This window comes from Hyperoodon ampullatus (genome assembly GCF_949752795.1).
Source record: "Hyperoodon ampullatus genome assembly, chromosome: X".
Lineage (NCBI taxonomy): Eukaryota > Metazoa > Chordata > Mammalia > Artiodactyla > Ziphiidae > Hyperoodon > Hyperoodon ampullatus.
Genome location: NC_136913.1, coordinates 16,879,643 through 16,903,348, shown reverse-complemented (window position 1 = coordinate 16,903,348; position 23,706 = coordinate 16,879,643). Strand labels below are relative to the sequence as shown.

The 23,706-nt window shown below is 38.2% G+C and overlaps 1 protein-coding gene across 1 annotated transcript in view; it reads right to left on the bottom strand.

Moving 5' to 3' along the window:
- PPEF1 (protein phosphatase with EF-hand domain 1) overlaps positions 1-23,706 on the bottom strand; it is a gene marked incomplete at its 3' end in the record, with an annotated part of 102,726 nt that overhangs the window by 53,456 nt on the left and 25,564 nt on the right. The window contains exons 3-5 of the mRNA XM_079727965.1: positions 14,662-14,857; positions 4,635-4,749; positions 382-428 (exon numbers count right to left, since the gene is read on the bottom strand). Coding sequence (XP_079584091.1) covers positions 382-428; positions 4,635-4,749; positions 14,662-14,857 — 358 coding nt within the window. The remainder of the gene's footprint in view (positions 1-381; positions 429-4,634; positions 4,750-14,661; positions 14,858-23,706) is intronic.

Genomic DNA, 23,706 nt, shown 5'->3' with positions numbered 1-23,706 from the left:
GCATCATTAGTGCACAATGGAGGAGAAGACTGCTGTGGCATGCTCACTTCTGAACCAAATAACAATAAAATAAAACAGACTGTTTCCCTCCCCTTCCTCTGCCATCTAGACATGTGCCATGTAATAAAGAACATAAATACAATCAGGTACAAATCCTAATGGATCTACAGATAACAACAATATTAAACAAAGACCCAAATGAAATCTTTAAAATTTTTTTGTGAAACGTGTGAAAAAACCCAAATCTTTCCACTTCTTGGATAAAAACTGTCCTATTATATCTGTATTTGTACCTATCCCTAATAAAATTAATATTGTTATTTGTCCTAGGACTGCCTTCCCCCAACAAAAATATAAATATTTAGCAAAATAATCATTTACCTTATAGTAGATCATAAAAAGATCATCCAGTTTCCCATGCAAATCACCTGGGAATGAAATGAAAAATCGCTATTCAGTAGGAAACAAGAATTTAAAAACTGAAAAGACAAAAACTCTAATTTGAAAAGATACGTAACAGAATTTAAAAACTGAAATACTACTGATATACTCCAAGCATTTTCAGGACATCAGGTTTTTACCCTATGATGATATTAATTCAACAGACAATTTGTTTCCATAGCACTCTATGGAAACTTTGTCCCCTTTCCTATAGGGGACAGCATCCAATGTTGCAATTACCTATTCACTCCAGCCATTTATGCTGTTCTTAGCTCACTCTGTGCCAAGTGCTAGACTAAGGGTTTACGTGAATTATCTTGTTCAATCCTTACAACCACTCTATGAGATGGGTATTGTTTTCATCATACTCATTTTACAAATGAGGCTCAGAGTAGTTAAGTAACTTATGCAAAGTTGCCCAGCTACCAAGTAGCAGAGCTGGAATTCAAACTCAACTTTATTTCTCTTCAAAACTGAAGCTCTGGGCTTCCCTGGTGGCGCAGTGGTTGAGAGTCCGCCTGCCGATGCAGGGGACGCGGGTTCGTGCCCCGGTCTGGGAGGATCCCACGTGCCGCGGAGTGGCTGGGCCCATGAGCCGTGGCCGCTGTGCCTGCGCATCCGGAGCCTGTGCTCCGCAACGGAAGAGGCCACAACAGTGAGAGGCCCGCGTACCGCAAAAACAACAACAACAACAAAAAAATGAAGCTCTTAGTGATTGTTCTGTACTACCTACACTGTAATCTCTAGGAGAACAGCAGTATCATCTGTCTTCGCATTAAACCCCAAATGCCTCCCACAGTACCTGCTGCATAGTAGGCACTCAATAATTAAGTTTAATTGCTAAATGCAAAGCTTTTTAAAGCCACATTTTCAAGAATATGCTCCAGCAGTAGCATCTGAAACTTAAAAATTTTGAGTAGACAGTTGACATTCTCTTGATGAGACTATTAGAGAAAATAGAAAGCAGGGCTTTATAAAACTCAGCCAACTAAGGGAAACCATATAAATAGATGAAGCCATTAATTTAAAAACAAGAGTAAATATGTGAATATTCAAAAGCCCTATTTGGATAACTATTTCTAGGTAAATATTTGACTTTCATAGCCTCTGATCATAAATTTTTATTCCTTGTATCCAACTTAATTACCAAATATAATTTAATTTAGGAATACTTTTCCTCAGTTTGCTTAAAATGCTACAACCAAAATTAACCAAATATATACAAGAGATGACTCCAATTATAATGGGAATGATAAAATTAAAATCCTACATCACCAGCACTTATTTATAAAATGACTACAATATTAAGAGCATATTAATACTACCGTACACTTAAATCTCATTGCTCTCACTCCAAATCTAAGGAAATAAAAATGGAAGGACTTTACTTATCAGTTAAATATATATTTTTAATTATTTTGTTTTCCTAATTTTCTTCAGGATACTCCAATAAAGATGGTAAAAAAAAAAAATTTAGCTAAGAAAATATGAGCTCATTCACTCAGCAGCTACATTATGCTGCCTTAAAGGAGAGGCACCAATGTACACCATTGAGAATAAAGGTGCCTTTCTGGCTGACAGAGCAGAGGCATGTATATGTTTGCCAAATCTGTGTGTGGTTAGTGCTTCTGAGGCCACAGCAGAAAAATATGAATTCTGATGGCAGGGAGGAATTTCTGAGAGGGAGACAAGTATAATAATAAAAATGCTGTGAGTCAGGTATTCTGTAGAATTTGGTTAATTGGGAGCTTTAGAATATCTGCAATGCCTTAATGGACAAAGTATTTCACTTCATATCAATAAAACAAGCTACTATTAGCAGCTTTGGTTCCAGTTAAAAAAAAAAAAAAAAAAAAAGCCCAAAGATTTGGGTAGTCAGAACTGTTGCAGCTGGTATGCTAATAAATGAATTGGTTTCAGCATATTAAGAGTTGAGGCTATACAAATATTTTTATTTTCATTTTTTTCATAAGCTGCTTTATTATTTTAAAATTAATTAGTTAATTAGGCTGCTCCACGTCTTAGTTGCGGCACGTGGGATCTTCGTTGCCGCATGTGGGATCTTCCTTGCAGCATGCAGGGGTCTCTAGTTGCTGCAGACGAACTCTTAGTTGAGGCATGTGGGACTTAGTTCCCTGACCAGGGATCAAACCTGGGCCCCCTACATTGGGAGAACGGAGTCTTACCCACTGGACTACCAGGGAAGTCCCTAAAAATATTTTTAACTTCTAGTTGGACAGCAAGAGATAAAACTCAATGTATCATGGAAAGACAGCCACAGAAAGGTATTTCCACAGCATACAAAAATATAACTGCATAACTGGTTATCATTTATAACATAAACTAAAACACCTACTATATTTCATGCACGTTGAGAACTATGTAGCATGTTTCGATGTGCAGGTAAAAAAATGCATCTGGAAATTAAAATAATGGTAAAGGTTCATCATAATTTCTCCCCCTTTCCTAATACTGTCTTAAACAGAGGATGTTTATGAAAATATGGCCCTGATTTTAAATTTTATTTTAAATGATGACCAAATTTTTCTAAGTTCAATGGGGCTATTAAAGACAGAAAATAATAATTCCTATGCTATGGGAACCTATGGGCCTTGGTTTTTCCTTCTATCAATGGTGCTACATGGAAGAAGTCTGGAAATAAATGCCCAAGATGTGGGTATCTTTAAAATAATGGAACTGTCCAATCAATCCATTCCCTAGTCCTTGTCTCATGATGGAAAATGAAACATCAGTCAGAGCAGTGCATGATGGGAGTTGGGATAGCAGATATGGAGTTGGCTCTAACCTGGGATGCAGAGGATCTGATTTTTAATTCTGACTCTGCCACTAACCAGCTGAGTAAGCTGAGGCGGAGCGAGGGGGACAAGTTACTACATAGAAATGCATGGAAGGCAATACACTTTTCTCTCTGGGCCTCAATTTCATCTGTAAGCGCAAGGGATAGACTAGATGGTCTCTGTAAGAACCATTCAGTTCTTACACTGCATGATTCCAGGACTTACATGCCCTCTAATTAATTCATGCCTCCTTCCAGATCCTTTTATGCAAAGATAAGTCTCCAATGGCAACTAGAGGTATACTGGAAACATATGGGAGAAGATCACACTCTCTGTTTGGCCTATTATATACACTCTGAGAGCAAACCTCGCCTTGGCTCCAGAGGCTTCATGGGTTGGCATGGCTTCCTGAGCCTCATGACCCAAAATTCTTTATCTCCATGAAAAGTAAGAGCTGATGATGCCTTTAATAAAAGGTCCCCACTGCTGAGATGCATCATCTGGAAGGCAGAGATGTGGTGGCCTGATTAGGTTGGAATTGAACCATTAAGGACTCTTCAAAAGCCTGAGTCAGGACATGTCATGGAGTATGTACTGCTACATGAAGTCCCTGTCACCACTATCAGATGCTAGAATGGAAATAGTTTAATTAGATTGTCAAATCCATTCTACCTGCCAGAGTAAAAGAAACATGAGCTAAAAACTGATTTGGAAAATAACAATCACTGTTTTGTAACCTAAAGGCTTAATGAGAAGTTAAGGGAATTGCTGCTCCTTCCACGCACTCCATTCTGACAGTTGCAAGCATGCTGAGCACCAACTGTGTTGAATTTCAATGTGTACTGCTTCTTGAAGCAATATCCTGTCAGACTGGCCTATATGATAACAAAATCTCAGCTCTTGTTATTTGGAAGAACAAGGAACAGATTTCTGGGACATTCCCGCTCTTCTAAAAGCTGCAGAGACCAGTTGGAAAAATCTAAAACAGCAGCCGAGGGCAGAGAAGAATTTAGTCTCCACCCTGCCTTGGGCTTTTCTCTTCCCAGCATAAGTGGCATGCAGAGGCCCACCTAGAAAAAGCTACATTGAACCAAGATAATGAGAGCCAGAGGGAGGGCAAAGAACACTTATTCCACCCATGGGTGGTTTTCTGTATTAAAATGCTGCCTGCCTTTATAAAAAGCTATGAGTTCTTTAATTTCTCACATAATTAATTCCTGCCAGCTGGTATGCAAAACAAAGACAAGATAGGAAACAGTACTATCATGATAGAAAACTCTATATTAACACTTTTCCCTTAACACAGTCCAATTTACACAGTTTTCAAGTTAGGCCAATGATGTAGAACCAAGAGGCTCCTAAATATTAATTTGGCAACACTGCTCTGAAACTTACCACAGATTGTTATCTCTTTGGAGGGAGAAGTTTTTACGTGAGTGAAATTCGGCATTTGCTGCAGGAGCTTCTTGGTTTCAAATAGCACCTCTAAGACATAATAAGCATGAAGTATCTGTGAGGGCGAAGGAGAGGAAATAGATATAATGAACTAGGAGAAAAGGCATGAGTGCGTAGAAAGCAATAATAGGTGGAACATATGAGCACGTTTCAGGTAGCTGTAGTTCATGACAATCTCTGAATGACTTTTAAATAGATAATCCTAGCACAGTATCTGGCACATAATAAGCCCTCACTAGAGATGTGTAAGTTGAATGAATGAATGGTTCCTAGGACGTCTATATTCTCATGTTCTTAATTGACATCACCCATTCACAGAACATTTCTTGTTATTCTTGGTCCTTAGAGCTCAAGAGAGGTGACAAGAAAAAAAGGAGACTCCCTTGCCCTAAGGAAATGTGCAGGCAAAAAAGTAAAGAAAAGAGAAGGAGGGAAAAGAGAGAGAAGTAGAAAGGAAGAGAGAAGCAAGAGAGAGATTGTTCAAGAGGAACTGCTTTGCATTTGCTTGCGACCTCCTGCCCCGGGGCTGGGAATTAGATGGGGGTGCTGGGTTAGGAGGTCTCACAAGGCAGCTAGACAGGCCCCAAGGGACTCCTGAGCCAGGTGTCCTAGGTGTGGCTCAATACTTGGTGCACAGACATGAGTTTACAGGACAGCAAGCACACTTATATACAAGTGTAAGTATAGAACATATTGCCAACTCAAATAAACCATTCGGATCAGCTCCTATTATGACTATTCATCCCTTGATCTCCTCCAGTTACAGTGTTGATGACAGCATTGTTTTAGACAGATTTACTGGGTTTTCTCTTCCAGGCTTTTCTGTTTGTTTGTTTTTAAATACAGTTGTTGTTTGTAAATACTTTTAAAAACAAGTATTTTTTAAATAAGTATTTTTTAAATACTTGTTGTTTTTAAATACTTTTAAAAACAAGTATTTTTAAAACTTTTAAAAAAATGTTTTAAATACTGTTGTTCTCTCTTTTTTTAAATTATGAACTATTCCAAATACATAATTCAAAAAGTGATGTAGCTGATATAAATTTAACAGATGCTAACACCACTTTCTAGTCAGGAGTGTTTGCACCTGTACTGTCCAATGCAGTAGACACTGGTCACATGGGGCTATTGACCACTTGAAATGGGGTCAGTCAAAATTGAGATGTAATGTAAGCACAAAATATGCACTGGATTTTAAAGACAGTATGAAAAAAAAAAGGTAAAACGTCTCATTAAAAACTTTTAATATGATTACATATTAAAATGATAATTTTATATGTTGGAGTAAATAAAACACATTATTAAAATTAATTTCACTTGTTTCTTTTTGCCTTTATAATGTTGGCTACTAGAAGATTTTAAATTATGTATGTGGATCACATTATGTTCCTATTGGACAGCACTGGTTTAGATTATTGGAGGCTGAGAGAGAGGTCATATCTACATATTGTTCAGATAACGCTTTGGGCATGGGATTCAGGACAGATGGAACCCTTTGGAACAATCCTATCTCATGGTGTCCTGAAATTTCCATTTCCACTTCCTACTAAAATAATGAAATTATTTTCCATTTCCACTTCCTATTAAAATTATTTAATCATGAAATTCTCCAAACTTATTTTTTTTAAAAAAAAACAGGGGGCTTCCCTGGTGGCGCAGTGGTTGAGAGTCCGCCTGCCGATGCAAGGGACACGGTTCGTGACCCGGTCCGGGAAGATCCCACGTGCCGCGGAGCGGCTGGGCCCGAGAGCCGTGGCCGCTGGGCCTGTGCGTCCAGAGACTGTGCTCCGCAGCGAGAGAGGCCACAGCGGTGAGGGGCCCACGTACCGCAAAAAAACAAAAAAAAAAACAACAAAAAACAGGAAGCAGGATTGGAAGCAATGTGAGAATTAGGAGGAAAGAGAAGGTTCCCTGGATGTTAATACGTGGGGAGCAACCCACATTTCCTGTCTCTGCAAACCTAATGGATTGCTACAGATTTTCCCCACAAAAGCATTCTAAATCCGTGAGTCAAATCTTGAACCTTCCTTTAGCCAGATTTTAAAGGAACAGGCAAAACACTTTGATAGAATGACTTATTTTAATTTCCATATTTAATTTATTGATTCCCAAAACTGGCTTCAGTGTTACCTGAAGTTGCCACTGTAGACTTTCTGGACCATTTGTAGTGCTAATCAGAGTAATTACTGTCTGAAAAGGCAGTTGTTTTGTTAAGTTAAATTAACAAATAATCATTGAGGATATATAGCAACAACAGAAAATTCCTATCATGAAAATGTTTTTTCTGGGTCCTTTTTCAATTGGTTAAAATCACTTTGGTATTATTAGTCCCTACAAAGCCAGTCTACTTCTCTTTCAGTAGCATTATAATCGTGTTTACAGCAATATTAAATACTCAAAAGAGTTAACTCAGAAGTTGATTTCTATGTTTACAAATATATTCAGATTAAATGGCAACTTGAATAAAATACTCACATTCTTTTAAAGGCATTGAGGGAGGAAAATATTACTTTTAAATGATTTTCTTTTTAAAAAAGTAACTAGTTTTTAAATGAACCCCCCCCCACATTTCTAAAGTTGAAATAAAAATTTAAACAGCAAAAAGGAGTATAATAATGAAAAGCAATTTTCCTTCTTCCCCAGACTTCAGTCTCCTTTCCCTATTCCCCAAAACAGCCACTGTTAAGAGTGTCTTGAGAGTATCTTTCCAAAAAATATTCTATGCACTTGCAAGCATATAAAAATCAATATAACCAGGCTTCCCTGGTGGCGCAGTGGTTAGGAATCCGCCTGCCAATGCAGGGGACACGGGTTCAAGCCCTGGTCCGGGAAGATCCCACATGCCGCGGAGCAACTAAGCCCGTGTGCCACAACTACTGAGTCTGTGCTCTAGAGTCCGCGAGCCACAACTACTGAAGCCCTCGCTCCCAGAGCCCGTGCTCTGCAACAAGAGAAGCCACTGCAATGAGAAGCCCGCGCACTGCAACAAACAGTAGCCCCCACTAGCCGCAACTAGAGAAAGCCCGCACGCAGCAATGAAGACCCAACGCAGCCAAAAATAATAAATAAATAAAATTTAAAAAAATCAATATAACCACGTATGAATATGCAAACACATGTATAAGTACATAATCCCTTAAATAAAATGTGGTATATTCACACAAAGGAATATTATTCGACCAAAAATAGGAATGAGGTACTGACTGATACATGCTACAACATGAATGAACCTTGAAAACATTATACGAAGCAGAAGCCACCAGACACAAAAGGCACATATTATATGATTCCATTTATATAAAATGCACAGACTGGCAAATGTGTAGAGACAGAAAGTAAACTAGTGGTTGCCAGGGGCTAGGGAGAAGAGGGAATGAGGTACAGGGTTTTGTTTTGAGGATGATAAAAATGTTCTGGAATTAGATAGTGGTGATGGTTGCACCACATTGTGAATATACTAAAAACCAATGAATCACATACTTTATTTAAAATGGTTAAAACAATCAATTTTATGTGATGTGAATTTTATCTCAATTTTTAAAAATCAAAATATATAATGCTTATTAATTTTGTTAACAAATGGGAGCACACTGTACACTATGTTGAACCTTTTATTCTTCCCTTAGCATCATATTTTTTTCATTTTTATAAAATCAAAATTGTCTATCTTTTCTATTATAGCTCGTTGAATTTTTGTCATAGCTTTTATGTCCTTGAGCATATTAAGCATATTTATTTTCAACTCTGAGTCTGATAATGCCATTATCTAAAAACTCTATAGGTTTGTTTCCATTGTTTGCTGTTTGCCTCAGTTTTCTTTTGTGAATTTTGCATCCTCCTGTGCCCGGTTAACATTTGTGTTAAGTTCTGGATCCTGTATATGAAAACTTGAAGAAATAATTTAAGGCCCTATTTTCTTACAGAGAGGGTTTAAATTTTCTCTTGGCAGATGGCTAGGAGCACTAGCTGTCTAGGATGATATCAATTCAATTTTAGGAATTAGATGATTCAAAATTTTGCTTCAGTCCCTACAGAGCCAGTACTTCTCATTCACTCTTACTCCGAGGGTACACCCTTAAGGTCCTAACCTGACAATGAGGGTTCTGGGGTGATGTCAGAAAATAATGAACTAGGTAGTTCCAAGATCCCATCCCTCTGCAGAAACACTGAAAAATCAAGCCAAAAAACCAGATCAAACAAACAAAAAAACCTGTCAGACCCAGCTTTGTCAGAACTTTGGAAAATAGTCAAAGCTCACAGCAACCAATGCTGAATTAAGAAAGAGGCAACTTAAAAATGGCACAGTGCAAGCAGAAAGTAAAGGCTAAGATGGATTTGTAAACAGCCAGGCTAAGCAGTAAAGGAGTGTACCAACACAGAGCCAATCTGCAAAGACTAGATTTTCCTTTCTTCCCTTCTGTTCCCTTCCTTCTTTCTCTCTCCCTCTTTCTTCCCCCTCCCTCTTTCTTTCCCTCTTTCCTCCTTTCTCTCTTCCTCCCTCCCTCCCCCTCCCTTCCCCCTCACTCCTCCCTCCCTTCCTCTCTCTCTCTTTCCTTCTTTCTTTCTTTTTTTCTTCCTTAATGGCTCTTGGTGTTCAAGGAAATCTCTGTCAAAACACTAGGTGAACACAGCCTAAAAGAAAAGAAACTTCGGAGACCTCACACCCAACTAGACCTAAGAGACATCTATAGACTACTCCACCCCAAAGAGCAGACTACACATTTTTTTACGAGTGCACATGGAACATTCTCTAGGATAGACCAGATGTTAGGCTACAAAACAAGCCTCAGTACATTCTAAAAGACTGGAATCATACAAAGTATCTTCTCTGACCACAATGGAATGAAACTAGAAATCAATAACAGAAGGAAAACTGGAAAGTTCACAAATATGTGGAAATTAAACAACATACTCTTGAATATGTTGAAGAAATCACGAGGGAAATTAGAAAATACTTTGAGATGAACAAAAATTAAAACACAACATACCAAAACTTATGGGATACAGTAAAAGCAATGCCCAGTGAGAAATATATGGCTGTAAATGCCTACATTAAGAAAGAAGAAAGATCTCGAATGAAAAGCCTGACTTAATGCTTAACACATTATTGACCAGAGACACATTAATACGTCTTTTGTTACCTGAACGTTATTGACCAGAGACATATCAATACGTTTTTAGAGAGTGATACAATTAACATCACCATGCAAAGTTGTTAGAGCTTAAAATTGATCAAGGGTTCATTATATAACTTATGATTGTCATTATTATTCACATTTTGCTCCATTAGGTTTTTGCTCCAACCTTGTGTATATTATAAACGTAAAATTTTCAAAAATGACAAATTGTGAAATTTTGAGTGAAGAAGAACTGTTTGGTGAACTTTATGCAGAAACTTTCTCTGACTGTCTGAGCAACATATATACTAGTGTCCAGAAGATGACAGTTCTTCAGAATATAGTTCTGATTCAGACGATGTGAATATAAGACCAACAAAAAGACAAAAAACCTTAGTGATTGATTCTGATACGGAAAGTGAAAATGAAACTCGTGGTGCTGGAGAATGCTCCTTTGCTTCTACAGAAGAGTGGATAGAAGACAATATTTCACAAAAATTAGAAGACTTTACAGGTGTGTCAGATATAACTACTGAATGTAATAACCTGCAAAGTGTTAATGAAATAACAGAATTGACTTTTTGGCCAGCCAAAATAAAAATCGCCAGCCACAGGCATTAGTTTCTACAAAAATCCCCCCATCAGTGATGAGTTAAGGAGCTAGAAAAAGAAGAGCAAATTAAACAGAAAGCCAGCAGAAGGAAGAAGACAGGGATTAGAGTGCAGATAAATGAAATAGAGAACAGGAAACCAATAGAATCAACAAAACCAAAAGTTGGTTCTTTGAAAAGAGCTACAAAATTGACAAAATTTTACCTAGATTGGCCAAGAAAAAAAAGAGAGAAAATGCAAATACTATAATCAGAAATGAAAATGGGGACATTACCACTGACCTCAAAGAAATAAAAAGAATTATAAGAGATTATGAACAATTGTATACTAACAAATTAGATAATTTAGATGAAATGGACAAATTCCTGGAAACACACAAATTATCAAAACACTCAAGAAGAAATAGAAAATCTGAACAGATCTAGAACAAGTAGAGATTGAATCAGTAATCATAAACTTCCTAACAAAGAAAAGTGCAAGACCAGACAGCTTCACTGGTGAACTCTATGAAACGTTTAAAGAAGTAACACCAATCCTTCTCAAACTCTTCTAAAAAATAGAAGAGGGCTTCCCTGGTGGCGCAGTGGTTGAGAGTCCGCCTGCCGATGCAGGGGAAACGGGTTCGTGCCCCGGTCTGGGAAGATCCCACATGCCGCGGAGCGGCTGGGCCCGTGAGCCATGGCCGCTGGGCCTGTGCGTCCGGAGCCTGTGCTCCGCAACGGGAGAGGCCACAACAGTGAGAGGCCCACATACCACAAAAAAATAAAAAATAAAAAAAAAAAATAGAAGAGAAGGAAGCAATTCCTAACTCATTTCATGAGGACAGTATTACCTTGATATCAAAGCCAGATAAAGACACCACACAAAAAGAAAATACAGACCAATATCCCTTACGAATAAAATGCAAAAATCCTTGACAAGATACCAGCAAACCAAATCCAACAGAATTTCTAAATAATTATATACCATAACCAAGTGGGATTTATTCCAGGAATATAAGAGTGGTTCAACATAAGAAAACTAATCAATGTAATACACAACATTACTATAATGAAGGGAAAAAACACACAATCATCTCAACTAATGCAGAAAAAGTATTTGACAAATTCCAACACCTTTTCATGATAAAGCCACACAGAAAACTAGGAATAGATGGACACTTCCTCAACTTGATAAACAGCATTTATTAAAAACAAAACAGGGGCTTCCCTGGTGGCGCAGTGGTTGAGAGTCCGCCTGCTGATGCAGGGGACACGGTTTCCTGCCCCGGTCCGGGAAGATCCCACATGCCACGGAGCGGCTAGGCCCGTGAGCCATGGCCGCTGAGCCTGCGCATCCAGAGCCTGTGCTCCACAACGGGAGAGGCCACAGCAGTGAGAGGCCCGTGTACCGCAAAAAAAAAAAAAAAAAAACCATAACTAACATCAAACTCAATGGTGAAAAGATTAAAAGCTTTCTCCCTAAGATCAGGAACAAGAAAAGTATGTCCGCTCTCACCACTGCTATTCAACATTATACTGGAAATCCTAGCCAGAGCAATTAGGCAAGAAAAAGAAATAAAAGGCATCTAAACCAGAAACGAAGAAGTAAAACTCTATTCACAGATGATGTGATCCTGTATATAGAATATCCAAAAGAATACACACACACACACACACCTATTAGAGCTAATAAATGAATTCAGCAAAGTTGCAGCGTAAAAGATCAACCCACAAAAATCAGTTGTGTTTCTATACGCCAGCAATGAACCGTTCAAAAGGGAATTAAGAAAGCAATTTGTTTTATAATAGCAACCAAAAGAATAAAATACCTAGGAATAAATTTAAGGTAGTGAAAGACTTGTACACTGAAAAATATAAAATTATAAAGCATAGCTGAAGGAAGTTAAAGAAGACCCAAATAAATGGAAAAACATCCCATGTTCATGGATTAGAAGACTTAATATTGTCAAGAAGACAATACTACCCAAAGCAATCTACAGATTCAGTGCAACCCCTACCAAAATCTCAGTGGGCTTTTTTGCATAAATGGAAAAGTCAATCTTCAAATTCACTGCAAGGGACCCTAAATGTCAAAACAGTATTGAAAAAGAATAACAAAGTCAAAGGATTGACACTTCCTGATTTCAAAACTTACCACAAGGGCTTCCCTGGTGGCACAGTGGTTGAGAGTCCCCCTGCCGATGCAGGGGACACGAGTTCGTGCCCCTGTCTGGGAAGATCCCACATGCCATGGGAGCAGCTGGGCCCGTGAGCCATGGCTGCTGAGCCTGCGCGTCCGGAGCCTGTGCTCCGCAATGGGAGAGGCCACAACAGTGAGAGGCCCACGTATCGCAGGAAAAAAAAAAAAAAAACAACTTACCACAAACCTACGGTAATCAAGACAGTGTGGTACTGGCATAAGGATAGACACACACACCAATGGAAAAGAATTAGGAGTCCAGAAATAAATCCAGACAGCTATGGCCTATTAATTTTTTACAAAGGAACCAAAACCATTCAATGGGGAAAGAACAGATTCTTCAACAAAAGGTATAGGGACAACTGCATATCCACATGCAAAGAACGAAGTTGGACCCATACCTCATACCATATAGAGATGTTAACTGAAAATGGCTCATAGAGCTAAATGTCAGAGCTAAAACTATAAAATTCTCAAAAGAAAACATAGGGGTAAATCTTCATGACCTTGGATTTAGCAATGGATTCTTAGGTATGATGCCAAAACACAAGCAACGAAAGAAAAAAGGAGATAAATTGGACATAATCAAAATTAGAAACTTTTGTGACTCAAAAGACATTATTAAGAAAGTGACAGGGCCTCCCTGGTGGCGCAGTGGTTGAGAGTCCGCCTGCCGATGCAGGGGATACGGGTTCGTGCCCCGGTCTGGGAGGATCCCATATGCCGTGGAGCGGCTGGGCCCGTGAGCCATGGCCGCTGAGCCTGCGCATCCGGAGCCTGTGCTCCGCAACGGGAGAGGCCACAACAGTGAGAGGCCCGCGTACCGCAAAAAAAAAAAAAAAAAAAAAAGAAAGTGACAAGACAACCTACAGAATGGGAGAAAATATTTGCAAATTGTATATCTGATAAGGGACTTGTATCCAGAATATATAAAGAACCCTTATAACTCAATAGTAAAAAGACAACCTGATTTTAAAATGGGCAAAGGATCTGAATAGACATTTTTCTGAAGAATGTGTACAAATGGCCAGTAAGCATGAAAAGATACTCAACATCTTAGCCATTAGGGAAATGCATATGAGAACCACAATTAGATACCACTTTATACACAACTAGGATAGCTATAATAAACATAAAATTAAAATTTTTTTAAAAACATAAAATAACAAGTGTTGGCAAAAAATGTGGAGAAACTGGAACCCTCACGTATTACTAGTGGTAATGTAAATTGGTGTAGCCACTGTGGAAAACAATTTAGCAGTTCCTCAAAACGTTAAACATTGAGTCACCATATGACTCAGCAATTCCACTCCTAGGTATAGAAACAATAGAATTGAAAACATATGTTCATATAAAAACTTACACATAAATGTTCATGGCAGCATTGCTCATAATAGCCAAAAGGTAGAAAAAATCCAAATGTTCATCCACTGATGAATGGATAAACAAAATGTGGTATACTCATATAATAGAATTAGTCAGCCATAAAAATAAAGGAGTGATGAAACATACTATGGCATGAATGAACCTTAAAAACATTATGCTAGGAGAAATAAGCCACATACAAAAGGAAACATATTACATGATTCTGTTTGTACAAAATATCCAGAAGAGACAAATCCACAGAGACAGAAAGTAGAACAGTGGTTGCCAGGAGTGGGGGAGGAGGGAATGGTAATGGGTGCGGCACTTCTTTTGGGGGTAAAGAAAATGCTCTGGAATTAGATATTAGTGATTGTTGCACAATCTTGTGAATGTACTAAAAAGCACTGAATCAACTGTACACTTTAAAATGGTGAATTTTATAGTATGTGAATTAAACCTCAGAAAAAGAACAAGGAAATACTGTAAGCCTATAGATAGAGATGAGGTTTCTGTGCACCTGAGGAGATTTGTATTTAATGGGTTAAGCAAAACAGAGGGTAGCTCTCACTTAATGTGAAGTTTTTTCCCAAGGGAATGCATTTCTGCTGTAGTATTTTCATCTATTCATTCAACAGATAGTCAGTGAGCACATGTTATGTACAAGAATCAGGACAGTATCTGCTTCTACTTGCCTGTTGTTGCTTGAAGGCCTCAATAAGTAAATCAATATCAGAAAAAGTGAGAGGAAATTGCAGCCGAGGACCACAGTAGGAGTCTGGGATGTCTATCAACCCCAAATAGTCCTGTCTATCCTTGTCCTGGATGTTGCTGCCAAAAAGGTGAGTTACTAATTCTGGAAATAGAAAGACAGAAAAGGGGGGAAAAAATCTACATTCCCATACTTAAAATGCAATAAATAACTTCTTGAATACCTAGCCCATGTAAGGCACTGTGCTAAATGTTATGAATACCAAGATAACCCACACATAACCATGAGGAATGATTTGTTCTGAGATCAGTAGGTACATTCACATGAATCATCATTATCCCTTCCCAGGTGGACATTTTACCAAAGCAGTGAGTTCATCAGCGGGGAGGAGAGGGAGGAGCACAGGGAAAACTGGTCAATCAAGGTATTTTGACGCTCTGAAGCTCTAACTCTACATTTTTTTTTGCCCACTCTAATATCTCAGATTTTTACAAATAGGGCTGGAAACATAAGAATGCATTGTATTTGGTTCAAACATCTGTGGCTATTCAGGATCTACAGAAAATTAAATGGCAACATTCAATTTTTCCGTTAAACACTTCAAATTTTACTTAACTGTAATTGATTTGTTTCTCTCGTCACATAAAACCCAATTTTCTGACATGATTTTTTTTCTTCTTGGTAACAAACCATAGGCAGAAATTCCCAAAGGACCTCTCTCTCTCGAAGAGATATTTCTGTGTAACGGATTACCTGCACGGCCCATTTCAGTAGGTGCTGAGACCCAGGATCTCTTTCTTGCTAGACTGCCTATGAAACAGTCAGCCCAAGAAAAGAAATCTGGCCAATTCAGGTGGAGAAAGATGAAAAGTGATATGGTAGATTGATTGCAAAAGTATCCCCAATTCTCTACTCCAACCTCTAGTCATGCTCTTTTTAATGTGATTTTGCAGCCACTCTCATCAAGAGTCTCCTTCCCCAGCCCTTGAAGCTGGGTTGGGTTTGTGACTTGAGTTGGACTAAAGAATATGGTGGAAGTGTTATGTACCAGTTCCAAGCTGGCCTCAGAAGGCCTTGTATGCTTCCATGCTCTCTCTTTTGAAACTGTGCCACTACCACAAATCCCAGGCTAGTCTACTGGAAGCTCCAAGACCATGTGGAGCACAGCTGAGTCACCCAAGCCACGGCCATCCTACATCAGCCACCTGCCAGCAGACCTGTAAACACATGAGTGAACTCCAACCAAGACCCAAAAAACTGCCAAATCAAGCCTGCCAAGATCAGCAGAAGTGCTCAGCTGATCTGTACACTTGTGAGCAAAAAGAAATGTTTATTACATGTTACTGAGCTATTATAGTTGTTTAATACACAGTATTATTGCAGTAACAGATAACTGATAGAGAGGACAATGACATACTCTTCAGCTCATTAATACTGAATTGCTACTAAGCTCATTAATTAGAAGTTCTCTAGGGCTTCCCTGGTGGTGCAGTGGTTGAGAATCCGCCTGCCGATGCAGGGGACACGGGTTGAAGCCCTGCCTGGTCTGGGAAGATCCCACATGCCACGGAGCAACTAAGACTGTGAGCCACAACTACTGAGCCCATGTGCCACAACTACCGAAACCCGCACCGCCTAGAGCCCGTGCTCCGCAACGAGAAAACACTGCAATGAGAAGACTGCACCCCACAACGAAGAGTAGCCCCTGCTCACCGCAAGTAGAGAAAGCCCACATGCAGCAACTAAGACCCAATGCAGCCAAAAATAAATAAATAAATGAATAAGAAGTTCTCTATAGGTTTGGAAGGTATGATGCTAGCAGATGTAGATAGAATACATTGTGTCTCATTATTCAGTTATGCTGAGATTACAATTAAAAATTAAACTTGAAATTTTTTTCTAAAGTCATAATATTTGGTAATTTAAAAATGTTTTCTAAATTACTGTGTACTCCAATATTTCTTGGTGTTAATTGATGATGTTTTATAAGAAGTTAAATTTAGGAGTAATAATGTCTGTCTTCAATGTGGTCCAGCAGTGCTTATTTTTCTCATTTGGATTTGGCTTGTGATTTGAGAAAACTTAATTATTTCATTTTATGTTTGAAAACTAGAAATGCAGAGCATCTTGGTAAATTTTATCTCAGGTTCATTTTGTAGGCAGAAAAGCCAAAATATTCTACTTGACTATCTTAATGATCATTTCTACTTGGTAGTCTTTCTTAGAATAGCATCTTACTCCAAAAAAAAAACCTTTCTTCTTCCCAGCTTTACTTACTGAAAAATCAGGCTCCTCTTGGGAAAACAACAACAACAACCAACCAAACAAAACCAAAAACAACCTCAGCAGTTTCACTATATCATCTTTTTTTTGGTTAACATCTTTACTGGAGTATAATTGCTTTACAATGGTGTGTTAGTTTCTGCTTTATAACAAAGTGAATCAGCTATACATATACATATGTCCCCACATCCCCTCCCTCTTGCATCTCCTTCCCACCCTCCCTATGCCACCCCTCTAGGTGGTCACAAAGCACCGAGCTGATCTCCCTGTGCTATGCGGCTGCTTCCCACTAGCTATCTATTTTACGTTTGGTAGTGTATATATGTCCATGCCACTCTCTCGCTTTGTCACAGCTTACCCTTCCCCCTCCCCATATCCTCAAGTCCATTCTCTAGTAGGTCTGCATCTTTATTCCCGCACTATATCATCTTATAACTACCTTACTGAGAAATCCCAACTGGTGAGGTATAAACAAGAACTGATTTTCTTTTCCCGATCATTGCCTTCACCAATGTTCTGTCAACTTTCCCTTTCTCAACAGCTAACTGACACATCAAGTCAATTCCACCAGTTCTGGTTATTAAAACTCAATCTTGTTATTTAAGACCATAATAAAAATATTGCTTTTCTTCTTAAAAAAAAAAAAAGTTCAGTCTGGCCCTTCCTCTCATACATTTGATGGCCCTCATTTCTTATAAGTTCAGTGATAAATATTTATTTTTTTTAACATTTTTTTTAATTAGTTTCTGCTTTATAACAAAGTGAATCAGTCATACATATACATCTGTTCCCACATCCCTTCCCTCATGCATCTCCCTCCCTCCCACCCTCCCCATCCCACCCCTCCAGGCGGTCACAAAGCACCGAGCTGATCTCTCTGTGCTCTGCGGCTGCTTCCCACTATCTATCTACCTTATGTTTGGTAGTGTATATATGTCCATGCCTCTCTTTCGCTTTGTCACAGCTTACCCTTCCCCCTCCCCATATCCTCAAGTCCATTCTCAAGTAGGTCTGTGTCTTTATTCCCGTTTTACCCCTAGGTTCTTCATGACATTTTTTTTTAATTCCATATATATGTGTTAGCATACGGTATTTGTTTTTCTCTTTCTGACTTACTTCACTCTGTATGACAGACTCTAGGTCTATCCACCTCATTACAAATAGCTCAGTTTCGTTTCTTTTTATGGCTGAGTAATATTCCATTGTATATATGTGCCACATCTTCTTTATCCATTCATCCGATGATGGACACTTAGGTTGTTTCCAGCTCCGGGCTATTGTGAATAGAGCTGCAATGAACATTTTGGTACATGTCTCTTTTTGAATTATGGTTTTCTCAGGGTATATGCCTAGTAGTGGGATTGCTGGATCATATGGTAGTTCTATTTTTAGTTTTTTAAGGAACCTCCATACTGTTCTCCATAGTGGCTGTACCAATTCACATTCCCACCAGCAGTGCAAGAGTGTTCCCTTTTCTCCACACCCTCTCCAGCATTTATTGTTTCTAGATTTCTTGATGATGGCCATTCTGACTGGTGTGAGATGATATCTCATTGTAGTTTTGATTTGCATTTCTCTAATGATTAATGATGTTGAGCATTCTTTCATGTGTTTGTTGGCAGTCTGTATATCTTCTTTGGAGAAATGCCTATTTAAGTCTTCTGCCCATTTTTGGATTGGGTTGTTTGTTTTTTTGCTATTGAGCTGCATGAGCTGTTTATAAATTTTGGAGATTAATCCTTTGTCAGTTGCTTCATTTGCAAATATTTTCTCCCATTCTGAGGGTTGTCTTTTGGTCTTGTTTATGGTTTCCTTTGCTGTGCAAAAGCTTTGAAGTTTCATTAGGTCCCATTTGTTTATCTTTGTTTTTGTTTCCATTTCTCTAGGAGGTGGGTCCAAAAGGATCTTGCTGTGATTTATGTCATAGAGTGTTCTGCCTATGTTTTCCTCTAAGAGTTTGATAGTTTCTGGCCTTACATTAAGTTCAGTGATAAATATATGAAAAAGCACCATTTCCCTAAACCAATTTTTTTTTCTTTTTTTCTTTTTTTTTTGGCCTTGCCGTGCAGCTTGCAGGATCTTGATTCCCCAACCAGGGATTGAACCTGGGCCCCCTGCAGTGGAAGCACGGAGTATTAACCACTGGGCCACCAGGGAATTCCCTAAACCAATTCTTTTTTTTTTTTTTAATTTAGTTTTGCCTGCATTGGGTCTTCGGTGCTGTGCGCAGGCTTTCTCTAGTTGCGGCAAGCAGGGACTACTCTTTGTTGCGGTGCGCCGGCTTCTCATTGCTGCGGAGCATGGGCTCTAGGCGCCTGGGCTTCAGCAGTTGTGGCACGTGGGCTCAGTAGTTGTGGCTCGTGGGCTCTAGAGCGCAGGCTCAGTCGTTGTGGTGCACGGGCTTAGATGCTCCGCGGCATGTGGGATCTTCCCGGACCAGGACTCAAACCTGTGTCCCCTGCATTGACAGGCGGATTCTTAACCACTGCGCCACCAGGGAAGTCCCCTAAACCATTCTTAATCAAAACTACTCAATATGAAATATCAATAAACATCAAATCATAATCCTTCTGCTGGTTTTTATCCACATAAAAAAAGAATAACAGATTTTCTTCCTAACGTGGGTAGCTAACGTGCATCTTATGTGAAAACAATCAAAAGCGTTAACATTTCAAACGCAAGTACTGTCCTTGTGGGCTGTAACTATTATAACTAATAATAATAATTTAATGAATGCCAGCTATAAGAATATTTGTGCAACATGTGATTAGAATTAATCCATACCTATTTGGTTTACAATTCTGTCAACATGAATCTATAGTAATTAAATATAATAAAATCTTGACTTATAACTGAATAATGCCTTAACAAGTTGTTCTAAAGAAAATACTTCAAAAATACCCCCTACACACAATCTTTTCTTTTGCCCAGTACAGACTCAAAACCTGGACTAGGAAAAATCTAAAGCCCATAATTAAAAAAAAAAAAAAAAATTCTGCCTCTACCACCTGCATGTCACTTTGAATACAAGCTCCAGACGTTGCTGGAAAAAGAAAAGCACAAATTGAACTATGTTTATAGTTATTTCATTTCTCAATTATGAATCTGGATTAAAATCATGAGTGTCCATACAATAAGTTCAATAGATGCCAAAATGACATTTTGTAAAATTCAACACCTGTTCTTGATTTTTTTAAAAACTTAGAAAACTAGGAATGGAAGGATACCTCCTTAACGTATTTTTAAAAATTTAAATCAATGGTAATGGTTTTTCCATTAAATCATTAACAAAACGAGGATGCCCACTTTCACTGTTTCATTTTAACACATTTCTGCTATCTCCAGCAAATATAATAAAACATGAAGCCAAAATAAGAGCAGTGACTCTTGGATAGAAAGATATAAAAATAAAGTTACTTGTGACCAGTGTGATTAAATATCTACACTCAAGGAAATCAACTGAAAAACTCCCAGAATTAATAAGAGATTTAAAATAATACAGTGGTTAATCTCACTGGTTTGAATCACAGCTTCACCACTGATAAGATGAATAACCTTGGGAGGTTATCTTATAAGCCTCAGTATTCTCATCCACAGAAGGGGGATGAGAATACTAATTCCACTGGTTTGTCATGAAAACTAAATGAAATGATATACTTAAAGCACTTAAAAGACATGGTACATGGCATTTAATAAATATGAGTAGTAATAATAACTATTATTATTATTTAATGTTACTGTTCAGTAGTATCACAATACAAAATAAACAGACATAAACCGAACGCTTTACTAAATACTACCAATAATCATTAGGGAGATATAGTGGGGGAAATATCTTATTCACCATAGCAACAAAAAATATAAAATACCTGGCTTGATAGGACATTTTGAGTGATCTGGGAAGCAGAAAGAAAAGTCAAAACAACACTTCCACTCACTCCATCCCACTCCCCACTTCCACCAGACTCTGTTTAAACCTGTTGCTATGTATATAGCAGCTTTGGCTTTCTACCTGTGGGAGGAGGCTGATGTGAAAAATCAGACTGGGGAATGGATGTGCAGTGTCTCCCCATCAAGTCCTATGAATTGGCTTTGAGCAAGCAGTAGGACATGTAGGTCACCTCTAACCTTTGGAACACCCAGAATGTCTCAGCATACTCTGTGCCTCAGAGTTAAAACCATTAAACTGGCCCTGGTATCTGGAAATGTTAAGTGACCTTCCGGTCCCTAAATATACCCTGCTTAGGGATCATAGCACTTCTGCCAAACAGGCCTAGGTGGAGGTTGTCTTGAACTTTCCCACCAAAAAGGGTCATCAGAAAGCAATCTACAGTAATGTACAGTATGGTGACTCTAGTCAATAATACTCTATTGTATATTGAAAGATGCTAAGAGAGTACATTTTAAAAGCTCTCACCACACACACACAAAATCGTAACTATGTGAATTGATGCATGTGTTAACTAACATTGTGGTAATCATTTTGCAATATATGCATATAAGAAATCATACTGTACACCTTAAACTTATATAATGTTATATGTTAATTATATTTTAATAAAGCTGGAAAAAATTTTGAAAGTGAAATCAACATACAGCAATAATCTGTAAATCTCTTTTTCTGATACATATAATAACTAAATCAGTATGATTCTAGGACTCTATAATAGACAGATGTATAAGATAACAGACAGCCCGGAAATATGCCCTATTACACACTTTTAAATGAATATATTATGAAGGAGGCACTACAAAACATGGTGAAAAGATACATTATGAAATAAATGTCGTGGGGAAAATTTGGTTAACTACTTGGACATTTTCTTCGTAGGTGTGTTTTTTAATTATTCTCAACCACTAGGCATCAAAATTTCCTTTTTTAGTTTAATATCAAAAATTCAAAATTTATGAAATGTTAAAACTTTAAAAAGTCAAATCATAAAAAATCTAGAAAAACAGCCATAGTAATCCACATTTTAAATATTTCAGGGCCTTCTAAGTTTAAAAGCCAAGGATTCACAAAGAAAAAGATATTTAGACTTGAAAAGAAAGATATTTTAAATAATTAATGGATGAAAATTTCCTAAACCTGACAAAAATATCAACTTAGATATAACAGAAGCTCAGCAAACCCCACACAAGATAAATAAAAATGAAACCTCATCAAGGCATATTATGATTAAATGCTATTTTCCAATGTCACTTAGGTTATTTTGTTTTTTCCCCACCTCCTTTGTGTGATGGTTATTCATTTGTAATACAATTAAGTTCATTTGTCACAGTGTATATTCTACTTGGGAATCACATTCTCTCTCTCTTCCTGTTTTTAATTAATTTTTTTTTTTTTTTAGGGATGTGAAACATTATCATGGTTCTAAGAGTCAGAACTACAAAAAGTTATTCTCAGAGATGTGTCACTTTCCCCTCATCCCTCCTACCCAAACCTCATTCTCCCCATTCTTTCTGCCCTGCTCCCACCCATCCCTCCATTTCCTGTAGGTAAATAATGCCATTAGTTTCTGATTTACCCTGTAGGTTTCTCCTGTATTTATTTTTGCACAAATGAGCACACATAGACACACACACATGTGCACACACTCATATCAGGCAAGGGTTTCTTAAGCAGGATACAGAAAGCACTAACCATAAAAGAAAAAAATTGTACTACATTAAAATCAAGAATGTCTGCTCATCAAAAGACATCATTTAAAGATTAAAGGCTAGGGGGATGGATAAAAGCCAAAGACTAGGAACAGATATTTGCAATAAAGTTATCTAACAAAGATTCACATTCTCATATTTAGAATACCTACAGAACTCTTACAAATTGGTAAGAAAAAGGCAGATACCCAATAGAAAAATGGGCAAAAGACCTGAATAGGCACTTTGCCATATGGGATGTCCACGTGACTGCTAAACATTCAAACAGGTGAGCAACTTCTCTGCTCACCAGGGGAATGCAAATTAAAGCAGAAATGTGATACTACTACATACCCACCAGAATGGCTAAAATGAAAAGGACTGATAATTTCAAGTGTTGACAAAGATACTGAACAACTGGAACTCTCATACACTGTTGGCAGTATAACTTGGTACAACAATTTTGTAAAACTGTTTATCAGTACCTAATAAAGCTGACCATATGCATGCCCTATAACTCCAAACTTCCTTTCCTGGCTTGTGGTACATCTTTATAATAATGGTCCCCAACGAATCACGTCTCCTTGTATTCATATCCCTTTACAAGATAATGCTGCTGCTACTGCTCCCTGCAAGAGATGGATCTTTGCTAACCCCTCTGAATCTGCACCTAGCCTTGTGACTTGCTTTGACCAGTAGGATATGGCAGAACTGATTTTGTGTGAGTTCCAGAGCAGAGGCCTAAAGAGGCCTTGTGGCTTCTGCCTTTGCCCTCTTGGGATCTAGCTGCCATGTAAAGAAGTCCAAGATATCCTGTTGGACAGAGAGGCTGCATGAGGAGAACTGAGGTATCCAAGCTCATAGCCCACACCAAAGTTGCAAACATGTGAGAAAACCATTTGGACCTCCCTCTCCAGCCCAGCTAAGTTGAGTGAGCCCAACTGACAGCACGTGCAACAAAGACAAGCCAGCCCCACTGAGCCCTTCAAATGCCTGACCCACAGAATCACAAGCAATAAAATGGTTGTTGTTTTAAAGCACTAAATTTTGGGGTGGTTTATTATACAGCAATAGATAACTGAAAATGAGTATATAGCAAAAGAAA